At 46.3% G+C, this 12849-nt stretch overlaps 1 protein-coding gene across 22 annotated transcripts in view; it reads right to left on the bottom strand.

Annotated features, from left to right (window-relative positions):
- The window catches only part of Kalrn (kalirin RhoGEF kinase), a 597009-nt gene that overhangs the window by 198849 nt on the left and 385311 nt on the right, over nt 1–12849 (bottom strand). For all 22 annotated transcript variants that reach the window (XM_013114480.3, XM_040750870.1, XM_040750875.1 and 19 more), the window contains exons 28-33: nt 12222–12314; nt 7804–7915; nt 5764–5954; nt 5234–5335; nt 3864–4006; nt 490–592 (exon numbers count right to left, since the gene is read on the bottom strand). In XM_013114480.3, the coding sequence (XP_012969934.1) occupies nt 490–592; nt 3864–4006; nt 5234–5335; nt 5764–5954; nt 7804–7915; nt 12222–12314 (744 nt within the window). The remainder of the gene's footprint in view (nt 1–489; nt 593–3863; nt 4007–5233; nt 5336–5763; nt 5955–7803; nt 7916–12221; nt 12315–12849) is intronic.

Genomic DNA, 12849 nt, shown 5'->3' with positions numbered 1-12849 from the left:
CCTAATCTCTTAGGAACTGAATCTCAGGTATGTGGCCAAGGAAGGAAGGGTATCCTTTACCCACTAAAGTCCTTCTGGGTCAAAGGCTCCTACTGAGTAGTGTCCATGTAGCTAGTTCCCAAAGTGTTAGTCTAATTTTGAAATATGCTTCAATCAAACCATTGTAAGTATGAGCCAGTCACAGCTACTGGTGTCTTAGGACACACTAACCTCAGCCTCTCTGAGGTACATTCTCCTGAGGCAGCAGTCGGGCAGCCCCCGTGAGGTGTTCCAGAGGGATCAGACACCTTGCCTCTCCCACTGTTCACCCTTTCACACTCCATGACTCTCAATCCAGCCCTGCCCTTCCTCTCTTGGTGGCATGCTACAGCTGGCTCCTGCTGTTTGGCTCCAGAGTGGAAGGAATTCTGAGCACAATTCTCTAGGCAGGGCTGGCTAAACTAACCACAAGTTTGGGTAGAGGGAAGGAAGGTTGGGACTATGTCTTACCTTGTCACTGTCCACTGTGTTCTGAGAGGTCCTGGAGGCAATGGATATGGTGTCTGGCTGGCTGCTTCCATCCCCCTGGCTGTCACCATCCTCTACTCCCTCCCTGCAGGAAGAGAGAGTAAAAGAAACAGGGGTGGGGGTGGGGGGAGCCACTGTGGGTTTTGAGCACACACGGCTTTCCCAGCTGGGTCTGCAAAGTGGTGCCTGAACATTCCTAGCAGGGATTGTCTAACATTATCCTGTAATGGGTACAGCCTATGTGATCTCAGTGAAAGCTCATTCATTTAAGCACATGATCACTACCCTGAGCACAGCATGATGCATGTCCTATGTCCCTTCCAGCAGATGGCGCATTAAAAACAACAACAAAAACTAGGATTGAGTCTAATACAGGCAGCAAGAGGGTATATCTTACTTAGAACCTGGGCTTCTAGCCAGCTAGAAGTTCCTTTTTCAGTAGCCAGAGTTCAAGGTTCTGCATGTTATACTAGGTTGGGGGTTGGCTTGCTGCTGGTGTAGGAAAAGAGAACAATGGGTAAGATACTCTTTCCATCTCCCTTTTTCTCTTTTTCTGAGATGCGGCCTTGCTATGCTGTTCACACCAGCCTTGAGTTCCAGGGTCTGAGCAAGCCTCCTGCCTCAGCTTCCCAAGCTGTTGAGACTACAGGCATGTCATGAAATTTAAGATGGATTTTTCATTTTTTAAATTTCTTCTGCTGGGGAAAATGGGTTGGGTTATTTCCTCGAGGGAAGATTATCTCTGGCCAAGTCCAGATGGATACTTGGCTTCTGTGTGGAGAGGGCTTACGGTCTTCTTTTTGGTGGGCCTTACTGATTTCATATGCATTGGTGATGAGTTCTCATCAACGCAGAAGGGAAGTCTCTTTCTCCAAGGTGGGAGTAGCATTGTCTATGGCAACATTTGAGTCAACTCTGCTTCCTGGTGCTATGATGGCACTGGAACCCCTTCCTGGACCCTAGTACTGCACAGCTGCCTTAGGACTGTGTGATGACTCCGTGCTGAATCCAGAGTCAAGACTCGGAGTGCATGGTTGCCTGAGAATTGCTGACTAGTCTGCGTTAGGGAAAACTTGGGAGATGTAGGCTGAGGTTAAAGGAATTAGCAGAGGAAACCACAGCTATTCCCATGGACATTTTCACAAAAGTCACCCCCAACTCCACGCTGCTTATGAGAGAAGCAGCTTTTCGAGAGAAGGGGGAAATGATGCTGGAGAATCCTAGCAACAGGCAGAGTGCCATAATAAATGACTCCCTCTCATGGAGTTGGAACAGTTACCATCTGTATACCTGTGAGTGTATGGGGACATGTGTGTGCACGAGAGTGCCCATGTGTATGCAAATGTTTGCATATGCAATCTTTCTGAGAAAAAGAAGTTTTTCCCATGCAGAACATTTCTAAGTTGACTGCTTTCTTACCACCACTTGTGGGCTTGGAAAATGCCAACTTATTTTAATAACATAAGCCACACATTCGTAGGAAGGCAAAGTCTGCTGTGAAAAGAAATTATGTGACGCATTTCAAAACCCAAAATAAAGAACTTTCAGATCATCTGTTGTTTTGAGTGGTCTGGGCCATCTCCCCCTCACCCATTTATAGATGGTTGGGATCTGGCTTTACTTTCTGCTTCCTGCTGTTTAGGCCTATTATGAACCCTTCTGGTCCATTCCAGATGAAGCCAGTTCTGGGGGCTGAAAGGGCTGATCCAGGAGTGTGGGTGGTATCCCTTGCCCCAACTGAGCCAATGTCCTCCTCCATAAACTCTGCTGCTACATCTGGGAAGCCAAGCTAATAATGGTCTGGCTGTTCTCTGCAGTCTGTGAGGTTTCTCTCCATTCCATGAAGGACGAGAAAAGAGGTAGGAGACAGAGAGAAGGCGGGAGACATTTCTAAGACATGCCCTTCATGTGTTCTAGAAACCCTCCAACTCTCTTTCAGAGCAACCCTCATCAGTCTCAACTAAGCTTCCTTCTCACAAGATCCTGGACAATTCGCTCTTCATATTTTCCTTTCTGTATTCCTTGTTGAAGCAGGACCTCCCTGAAGCAGGGTCTATCTCCAGTGCTAAAATAAGCTTGGAGTCTAGACATGAGCACATAAAATTAAGATGGGCTCTTTTTCCTTTCTTTTAAAAAAGAGTTATTTATTATGTATATAGTGTTCTGTCTGCACTTATCCATGCACGCCAGAAGAGGGCACCAGATCTCATTACATTACATGTGGTTGCTGGGAATTGAACTCAGGACCTCTGGAAGACGACCTAGTTCTCAACCACTGAGCCATTTCTCCAGCCCCAAGATGGGCTCTTTTTCAATAAAGTCATAATTGGTCCCACAGCAGTGGGGAAGTGATCTGATCCTGCCCGTCACTTTGGAGGTGTCTCTGCTTCAGTCATATTCTTCTTTGAGTTAACACTACTCTCAGTGCTAGCATTCCAATGCCATGGCTCTGTAATGGTTCACCATTTTGCTTATCCTGGTTGAGGCCAAAAGGTCAATGAAACTCTCTGACTTGTGCCATTTGTGAACCAGGGAGGAGTCCACCAGTGACTACTACTCTCAGGATCTCACTATGATATGTATGTACGTATGTATGTATATGTATATATATCATATATTCTTGTGTATGAATACGACTTATGTACATATATATGTAAATATATACACATGTTTTTCTTCAAGATATATGTGAAATTTTATATGCTTTTCTCTAAACATCCTTCAGCAGAGTCATTGGAAGTGATCATGCCACATGGTGACTTGAGGAGGAGACACCCGAGAAAGCATTCACTGACTCTGGGGAAACTAGGGTTCAGAAGGGTCCAGACGAATTCAGTAAATAAGTCCTCTGCTGCCTGAAGTCATTGTCATTGAGGGTGAATGACAAAAACTTCTTAGGGGTTGCAGAGACACAGCAGCCTGCCCCATTGCTACGAGAAACTTTTCTACCATCCAGCCAATGCGGAGGCCTTCCCACTCAAGGAACTGTTCTTCCTGAAGCCTTCCCCACCTCCACAGAGAGCCATCACTGTTCCCTACTTGACAGCATTTACAGTCTCCAGAGGCTACTGCTCTTATGTAACACAACCATGTGCCAGACAAGGTTGTTGGAAAGTTCTTGCGGGAAGTAACTCAACCTATAGCTCCCCTCACATTCCGCTAGCACACTTAGGCAAAGAGGGCTTAGAGAACCCCAGCTGCATTAGTGGGCAGTAACTGGTGAACAGCTTAGAGATGACAGAATTCACCATAGCAGAGCTTGTGGGATGGGGGAGACGACACTCCCTCCAGAAACAAAGGGTCACTTTGCCCTTGGGCACACGAGGCAGCAATGCTTGGGGAGAGGTGCTGGTTACCTCTTACTATTGTTCCTCAGTTTGGCTGGTGTTTTGGGGAGCTGGATTGGCTCCTTTAAAGCTCCTTTAAGATGAATGATCCTCTCCTGAATCACTTCTCGAATGTTCTTGATCCATTCCTGCTTGGTTTCGATGTTGGAAGCCTAGAGGGCCACAAGAAGAAACACTGAGAACCCCAACTCTTGCTGCCCATAAATAACCACATTCAACTCTCCTCTGAGAGCTTCAGCTGTTATTCCAAAGACACCAAATCTTTGGGGGACTTCATTTTTCATTTTAGCCTTTGAATCTTTAATCTCAGAGACATTCAACTTCAAGACTCAACGTAGACTTTATGGGCAACTTGTAAAAATATCTCACAACTCATTAGGCACTGACCAATCTGCTATTGGCCATGGAGCTGGAACAGTATCTAGTGCACTCTGTTGAGCCTGGGTTACCACTTGAATTGAGGATCCTAGGGCAATCTGGAGGCCATTGGAATTGTGACAGCTGAAAGCAGTGGATATATACCAGCAGGGTGATGGGTAAACGCTAGGATATTTAATAGTTGTCATACCCATAGAGGGTGGGTATGACACAGCCTGACAGTAAGTTCTGGGGTTTCAGGCTGCTAAATGAACTTATAAGAAGCACAGCTTCCATGTCGATGATACCCTACTGTCTTCGTGGCTCCTTTTCCAGATTATTCTTCATGCTAGGTAGCAGCTATCCTGCAAATTGAGGGTGATTACTTGTGAAGTTTTTGCATGGGCTGGACCATCTGTTCCTTGGTGATGGACTATGACCAGTGGGAACTCTGTTTGCAGTATCCTTACCTAGTCAGGCGGTTGCCACCAGGACAGGGACTCAACCCTAAGCTGAACCCAGAGAGCTGAACTGACCCCTGGGCCTCCAGACTGCTGTGATTTAGTGGAGCTTCTGGAACACACATTCCCAGGGAATAAGGACTGAATCTTACACATGGTTCTTTTTTGTGGCACTGAGAAGAGTTCCTTGCACATGGAGGACATTTAGGGCAATCTGCTGAGCAAATGCAGAGCAACTGAAGATGCCTTTGCTAAAAGGCTGGTTGTTCTCACCACTGGAAAGGGACATAGGGATGGGACCCAGTTGACTGGGCCTTGTTAGGTGGGTCAATAGGTCATTCTCCACCCTCTATGAACTTGAGGAAAACATCTGCCTTTGAGATGCTGGGTCCACCTTTATGGTAGAATTTGCCTCTCAATACCTGCATGATGCTGTCATTCCCAAGAGACACCTGGTGACTCTGTGTCTCTAGGCCCTGCTTTTTGGTGTCTCATGCCTCCTTCTTCTACCCTCCCTCAACCCCTAACCCTAGTTTTGTGCTGGAAGAAAGCAGTACTTACTTTGAGCACTGTTTTATTGTCTGAGGATGGGGTGCGCCCAGACCACAAGGCGAATTTGCAGGGGTCACCTTCTACATGCTCGGTCACACCCAGCTCTGAGGTCTGTAGACAGGAAATGCCTGTGAGAGGCGGGGAAGGGAGGGCAGTGGGGGAAACTTAGGGCTGGGATAGGAAGGGGAAGGCAACAAAGAGGAGAGGGCCGAGGGAGGGGCTTCTGTCAATCAAACTTCAATAGACTGGACATTTTGTTCATATACCCGGGATGAAAGGACCTGCAGGTATTTGCCTGATTAGCAGGGGCAGACAGGGAGAGATGGTGAAGAGGCAGGTGTTAAAGCAAACAGAAAGACCTGTGAACTCTAAGGGACAAAAGCAGAGGATGTGGTGGGAGGAGGAGGCATGAGCCTTGGTCCAGGAGAGCTTTGGAGTAGAGAAGCAGGGAAGAGGTGAGCTGTGTATGTCCATATCCTTTCCTGCCTTGGGTTCTACGGAAGCAGGGAATCTCGTCTTGTCCCACCTGCCCCACCTACCAGTAGCTTGTTCTTGTAAACATATTTCGTGTGTCCTGAAGAGTCTTTGATCTCCTTGCTAAACACCAAGGAGATCTCAAAGAGGAACAGGTGCCGCTCCCGCCCCTTCCGGATCAGCGACTTTGGGTCCCACACTTGAAAGGCATCCTGGAGAATCAACTCTCCCTGTACATCCAAGTTTTCATCGAACCCTGAAAAACACCCATGTCCACTGTGGAGTTTCTGCACTCTACACTCAGGGGAGCCAATGTTCTATTCCCCCTTGGAGAAAGGGTTTTCTAGTTTGCTACTGGTTTCCATGGAGATCTAACACAACATATATGCCTATAGGACCGTAGTCAGTCACCTCCCATTGCCTATTCTCTGCACCATGTCTCCTATACACATATGCAATATGAGTAGGATTTGCTGAAAGATCCCACGTGTTTCTTCCCTCCCCAGAAAGGCAGTCCCCAGTCCCAGAGCTTCTTATTCCTCCACAGCTCTCACTGCTCCTAGCTCTGAGTGGGGCTCAGGTTGAACACTCTGCTGGAGCGCCCTTGACTCTGTTTTATTTGTCATTGCCTCATTTCTTATATTCCACTCTTAGGATTCTTTTATTGCTCCTAAACCATCTGGTGCACAAGCTTTCAACGCTTTCTGTTTACACACCACTTCAAATCTCCCAGAAGGCTCCCAAACCTCAGTACACATGATAACTACCTGGAAAGCACATGAAAACATGGATTCTGAACACCCCTCTGCATCCAAGAGATTCTGGCTCAGTGGGTGTTACGAGAGTCCATAAATGTGCACTTTCGACCAGCTCTATTGCACAGGTCCACAGACCATCCTGGAGTGGCTGCATGGAGCGCATGGGTGAGGGAAGGTCTGGACAAGTGGGGCACTTACACAGGAGGGCACCCAGCACTAGGGAGCCAGCATACACAAGGAAGAAGGGGGTGGGGCCATTGTGACAACAGAGGCACCTTCAGGTGATTAGTGCTGAGTCTAGAGAAGAGGACACTGGCTCCATTGCTCTAGAGGCTCTTGTGCTAAGGGTAGTAAGGCCACCCTGAGTCTCTTAGATGATGGTAGTGTCAGAGGTAGGGCTGTGGGACAAAGCCAGAAGAGAGAGCAGCCCACACACTTACTTCCTTTGCATCTGCTGTCAGACTGGAATGTTGAGACTTCACCCAGCTATCAGATTTATTTATCCCTAGGCTGGCTCCACCATGCATCTGTTTGACAACATCATGACCATGTCACAGGAGCCTTACTTTATGCTGCACTTGTTCTGGATCCCCAGAACACAGTTCTAGCTGACTGGCTGGGCTTTCTTTCCTAAGCTCCCAAGAGGGACAAAGGACTAGCTGCACAAGAATGTGAATATGTGTTAAGTTGATAGATATAGTTAAGTGGCTGCCACTTAACATTCAATAAGAAAATGGTCACAGCGGTAAGCTTATGTTATGTACTCTGGTGTATTTTAAAGAAGCTGGGCATGATGGTGCACACCTATGATTTCAGGCATTTAGCTGGCTGAGGAAGGATCACTATTTCACGGACAGCACGGACAGTTCAGTGAGACCATGTCTGAGAAAAGAGAGCTGTGGATATAGCTCAGTAGTGGAGTATTTGTTCATGGACAAGGCTTGGGTTGAATTTTAGTAATGAAAAAAAGTGTGTGTGTGTGTGTGTGTGTGTGTGTGTGAGCCAGATATCACACTAAAGCAGCTGGCGAATACTGTATGCAACCAGTATATTCTGACTGTGAAGGCAATGCAAATGCTATGCATATGAGCAGGTCTGCAGGGCCCTGGCCTGTTGATACTGAAGACCACAGCCTGCACTGGATTATCTCATGGACAGCAAGGGATCCACACTGTAAATGGAGACAGGTGTTAGCCATGCTGATTTGTGGTGCTCCTTACACAGGTAGCCAAAGACCCATTTAACAACTTGCTCCTTGCCTGACTTCATGCTACTTCCCTCTATAACACAGATTCCCTGGTCTTAGGAATGGAGGCGGCATCTCAGAAGCACTGGGAGATCAGCTACCTTCCAGCATGCTGACATGCATGGCATCATTGGCTTTCTTGGGGACACTGAGCATCACCTCCAGGCCATCCTTGAGTTCCCCTTTCCCTTCTTCACAGCAAGTTAAAAGTTCCTGGGGAAAAAAGTCCAGACACAATTAAGATCCTCTCTCCAGTTTCACAATCCTCCCTTTTCTAAGTCATCAAGTAAATCATACACCAGCCCCACTCTGTCTGTAACACTTCCCTCAGAGAGCGCTATAAAGAAAGTGAGATGGGGATCGTTGTCAAAAGCTCAATGACCAGATGAGTTCTAACTAGTCCAAATGAAGTTAATCCATTCCTATTTCCAATGGCTAGAATTTTAGAACCAGAGGACTCCGTCACTGTACTGCCTTCCTGGGGAGGGGTCACCCCTGGTGAAAAGAAAACAGAAGGCATGCTACAATGTCCTCGTGGGGCACTGCATGCCTGTGTTGACACTGTGGGCCTCAGATTGCCTGTGTTGACACCATGGGTCTTTGCGTGTCTATGGCTGACACTGAGGGTCTCTGCATGCTGATATCACTTTTATTTACAGTCCTTACTACTGGATGACTGACTTCCATCCTGCTGGGAGCAGCTTGGGACTATAGACTTTACGGGTTTATAAGGCTCAGAGTTATGAAAGCGTTTTAGACCACGAGGATCTAGACCACTCCTGACCCAGGCCAGTGACTGTCATTCCGGGCTAGGACTGTGACAGCCACATAGCAGACTGGGGTGAAGAAGGACATAGCTCCAAGGAGGCCAAGCACAGCCTGAGATGCAGCTCAGAATGCACACCTGGTTTTCTGTCCACCACCCCAGTCTCTCCACATCTCTCCATCCCACTGTCCCCCACCCCCAGGGACAGAGCCTGTTACTTCCTAGGCATCATGTCCTCTCGCCTTTGCCTCTCCGTTTTAGTGTCACTCATCAAAATTCCAGGGAAAGATACACAATATTTGGTTGGTAGAGGAAACGATCATTTCAACCATCTTACTAGTCAGTCCTAAGAGACCATTTGGAATGGTTTTTTGTGCCCCCCCCCAAAAGCAGCTTGTGGAAAGAAAGATCATGAGATCACACCTTTTTTTTTGTTTTTTTTTTGTTTTTACTAGACAGGGTTTCCCTGTATTGTTTTGGAGGCTGTCGGTCCAGCCCGGCCTCAAACTCACAGAGATCCACCTGCCTCTGCCTCCGAGATCACACCTTTTAAGCATGGTTATGATGTCTCCTGGCAAATAAAGGTATTTGGGGCAGGAGAATATTTTTCTGTGGAATGCTCTGGAGCAGGATGTATCTGGTCTGCTAGGATTTCCTGTAGTGAACAAACTTGAGTCTGAGGCTTTAAAGGCACTCTTCTGAAAGTGACATAGACACTAGCTAGGCAGCTATCTAAGTAAAAAGCAGCCACACTTCTGTAGGGTGAGATCACGAGGAACCCATCACTGGGAGGTCTTGTCCTGATCTGGGCCAGAGCACATTCTGATGCTGCAAGAAGGAATGGAGCCTCATGGGTGGTTCTGGACTTTTCCCTTCTCCACCACTATCCTGGGATTATCTGTTCCATTAAACTCATTAGTAAAGCTCTCTACTTGGGAAAATATCTGCATATTGAGAATCTGAAACAAAAACCCAGTGTCTGGATTTTGTGAGTTATCTTGGAGACAGTTCCATATGTACAGAGGAGTTTGCATGTTCAGGTAGAGCACACACTGGGGGAAGCTGGAGTTCTTGGTCCTGTCCTTTCCAGTTGACATAATGTCATCATTATTCTGAAGGGTACACTTCTACCACCCTTAAGTTCTCTGACGTCCTCACCTTTTCCTAACAGTAACCCTCCCAACCTTGTTCTCAAACATCAACAAAAGAATGCCTGAAGGGAAACACAGGGGAGAGATGAGAAGTATGCTTCTGTTTGCAACAGAAAACACCAATTAGTTTAATCCCCCTAGGCAATTTAGCAAGTCTCCCAATCTACAAGCAGAGCCAATAAATTGTCCTGGGGTTGGTGGTGGCTTGCAATAGTTCCGATAAGAAGAAGCCTGCACATTTAATTTAGGCTCTGAAAAGGACAGCTACAGCAGATTTACAAGCAGAGGATCAAACACTCCAAATGACACAGTTTCACTTTTGTGCAATACCTAAGTGACAAGCCCCAGAGGATACTGATAATTAAATATCAATTTATTTGGAATTAAACTGACTTCAAAGAGAAAATAAATGCCTTGTTATTTGTAGTAAAGCTCAACAAGCCATTTTTACTCCTTGGGCACTCTGCCACCAGCAGACTATTAAAGAGGCCAGAATTACCTTTTAATAGTAATTTTACACTTCCCTGCAACAAAATCACTGCTATCTTGTTTGTTTGCCTCTCAATTCCCTGTACAAACCTGTTTCTCCCCCAAACACACAGTTCTAGAGTGGAAGCCCAACTTTGCAGCTACTAAAGGCTAATTCCAGCCTCCATTCCCTTCCTCACCTCTGACCCATGACTCATCTTAGGCAACTTCAGCATTATAGGGCTGAAACAGAGATAAGAGTGGCTGTATTTCTCTTAGAGCAACATCTTAATTGATTCCAGATGGGCAATGTGGCTGGGCGCATTGGTGTTTATTTTATTTTTTTAAAAACTCACAACCTTACAATTCCTCCAAAGGTTTTGTAATACACAAATCAAAAGCCACAAAAATCAATTTTTAAAATGAAATTAAAAATTATTTTATTTTACGTGCATGGGTGTTTTGCCTCTGTGCATGTCTGTGCGCCATTTGCATGCCTGGTGCCCGTGGAGGTTAGAAGCAGGCATCAGATCCTCTGCAACTGCAGTTCACAGATAGTTCTGAGTTGCCATGTAAGGCTAGACTCAGGTCTTCTGGAAGAACAGCCAGAGCTTATAACTGCTGAGGCATCTCTCCAGGTTCACACAAAAATCAATTTTTTAAAAAGGCTATCAGCACAGAAGATAACTTAGAAGGGTCGAGCATAAGCAGGGAAGGGAAAAAGAAGGCTTGCTGTTTATAGAGTTCTGTGGACTGTGGCTACAGTCCACAACCTGAGATTCAAAGGCCAAGAAGATCCCAAGGCTCCCATGGCCTAAATATCAGAACCACACTGAGTTTTAGAGAATAGACTTCTTGCCCCAAGACCTTATGGGAACTTCTGGTCTTTACACGAAAACTTTAAGAGACAAAGAAGCAAAAGAAATTCTGCCCCAAGAGCCAACAACATGTGGTCAGCACCAATGATTCTCAAGTGCAGGAAAAGCCCAACACGGGATGTCTCCTGCAATTTTCTCAGTCATTCTGCCGGGCTCGGTGGCCTGACTGTCTGCGCTCTCTTCTGAAGGATGAGGAAGGAGGGTGGAGGGAAGGCTGATTTCATGGCTCTGCCCTCACACAGAAAACAGAATGAAGAACTTGCATGCTCCCCTGAGGTGCTACTCAAGCCTCCTATGCACAACATGAGCACCATGCCCCTGTCCCAGACACCTGGGTATCAGGGCTGAGATGGAGAATGTGTGATGAGAACTGGATTTGGAAGTCACACTGGCTTTCAGGTTTGGGGAAGCTAGATTATGTAAGATTCTGCAGGTACCTCTAAACATAAATGGAACTGGATGCTTTCTCTGAAGTTACACTACTTTTACAGGTCCCCTAACTATCCTTTTGTTTCTTTCATTAGATGAACAACCAGCAATACATTTAAAAGGTAGAAAACCCCCACTCTTGTACTTCAAGAATTAATAGAAACAGATTGGTATTGAATTGTCTATCTCCATTTTCCTGGCATCCTGTAGAAATGACATTTTTAGAATATGGAACATCCTCATATAAGAAAGATAAGCCTGACTTACTTAGTGTTTTACATAATCTGATTACTGAACATTTAAAACTAGACTTTAAGAGAAAATCCACCCTCTTGGTTGGCTTCAGAAGCACTCCTAACATATGGGTCTCTATAACTGAGTCTAATACATTTCTTTGGACTGTTTTCCTCCAATAACCATGTGATTTTTCACAGACACAGTAGCCAAGAAGATGGAAGATACCATTGGGTGTATAGACCACAGTATCCCTAAGACTTCTGCCTTGGTTCCAGCAGGTGGGATATCCACAGGAGGGGATCTGCTCAGGAAGCAGCTGGCCAATACCTGAGGTGATAATCACTAAGAGTTTGCAATGGTAGCTGGAGCTGGAAAATAGTTATGACTTAATTTCTGTTCCCCTTTCTTTCATCTCCAGTCCCAACAAGCTTGGGAATTCTGTGAGACAGGACACACAGTCTCTAGGCAGCGATGCTGGTGTGGGCTCATCTCAGGCTCTGCTGTATATAGAAGAAAGGCTTCTGGTAAGGGTTTCCCACTGTGAGAGGTCCTCCGGGCAGGGATGAGGGTTAGGTGGGGAGGGGAGGTACCTTTAGGAGCAGCTGGTACTTGGTGACCCGCTGGACTGGCTTAATTAGGTAGGAAGAGATGGAGTTGGCCAGGCCGTGCCGCTGCTGGATCTCCTGCAGGTGAGAATAGGTGCAATGAGACAGAGAACAGGTGTGTGTGTGTGTGTGTGTGTGTGTGTGTGTGTGTGTGTATTCTAAACGGAGAAAGAAAAAAATAGACAAAATATGCATTCATGAGAAAATGTTTTTTGGGAGAGTGTGACCATAAGAGTGAGAACACGAAGAAATGCAAGAGACCAAGATGCACACATGGAGAGAAGTGAGAATTGTCAGTAAAAAGAGAGAAGCTTTTGGGAAAGAGTGGAAATTGAACAGACCTGGAGAACCGGGGAAAGATGAAGTAGAAAGGAGTGAGCAGTGAGTAACAGACTGAAGGGGAGCAGGGGTGAAACAGGGCGAGCAGAGAACTCAGTCCAACGGTAAGAAGACAGAGGTAGTGCAGGGGCCAGGGAGAGCCGCACGAAGGCAGGAGGAGACCAAGTCCTGTCCTCTTCCTATGCTGTACAATGGTACGGCTCTTCCTACCGTCGCTCCTCTGCTGGAATTCAGTATATCCCAGCAGAGATCATTGTTTTGTCTCTTACACATT

The sequence above is a fragment of the Mesocricetus auratus genome, unplaced genomic scaffold, assembly GCF_017639785.1.
Source record: "Mesocricetus auratus isolate SY011 unplaced genomic scaffold, BCM_Maur_2.0 Super-Scaffold_100008, whole genome shotgun sequence".
Classification (NCBI taxonomy): Eukaryota; Metazoa; Chordata; class Mammalia; order Rodentia; family Cricetidae; genus Mesocricetus; species Mesocricetus auratus.
The sequence above is the reverse complement of the archived record's forward strand: the minus strand, read 5'-3'. Positions and strand labels throughout refer to the sequence as shown.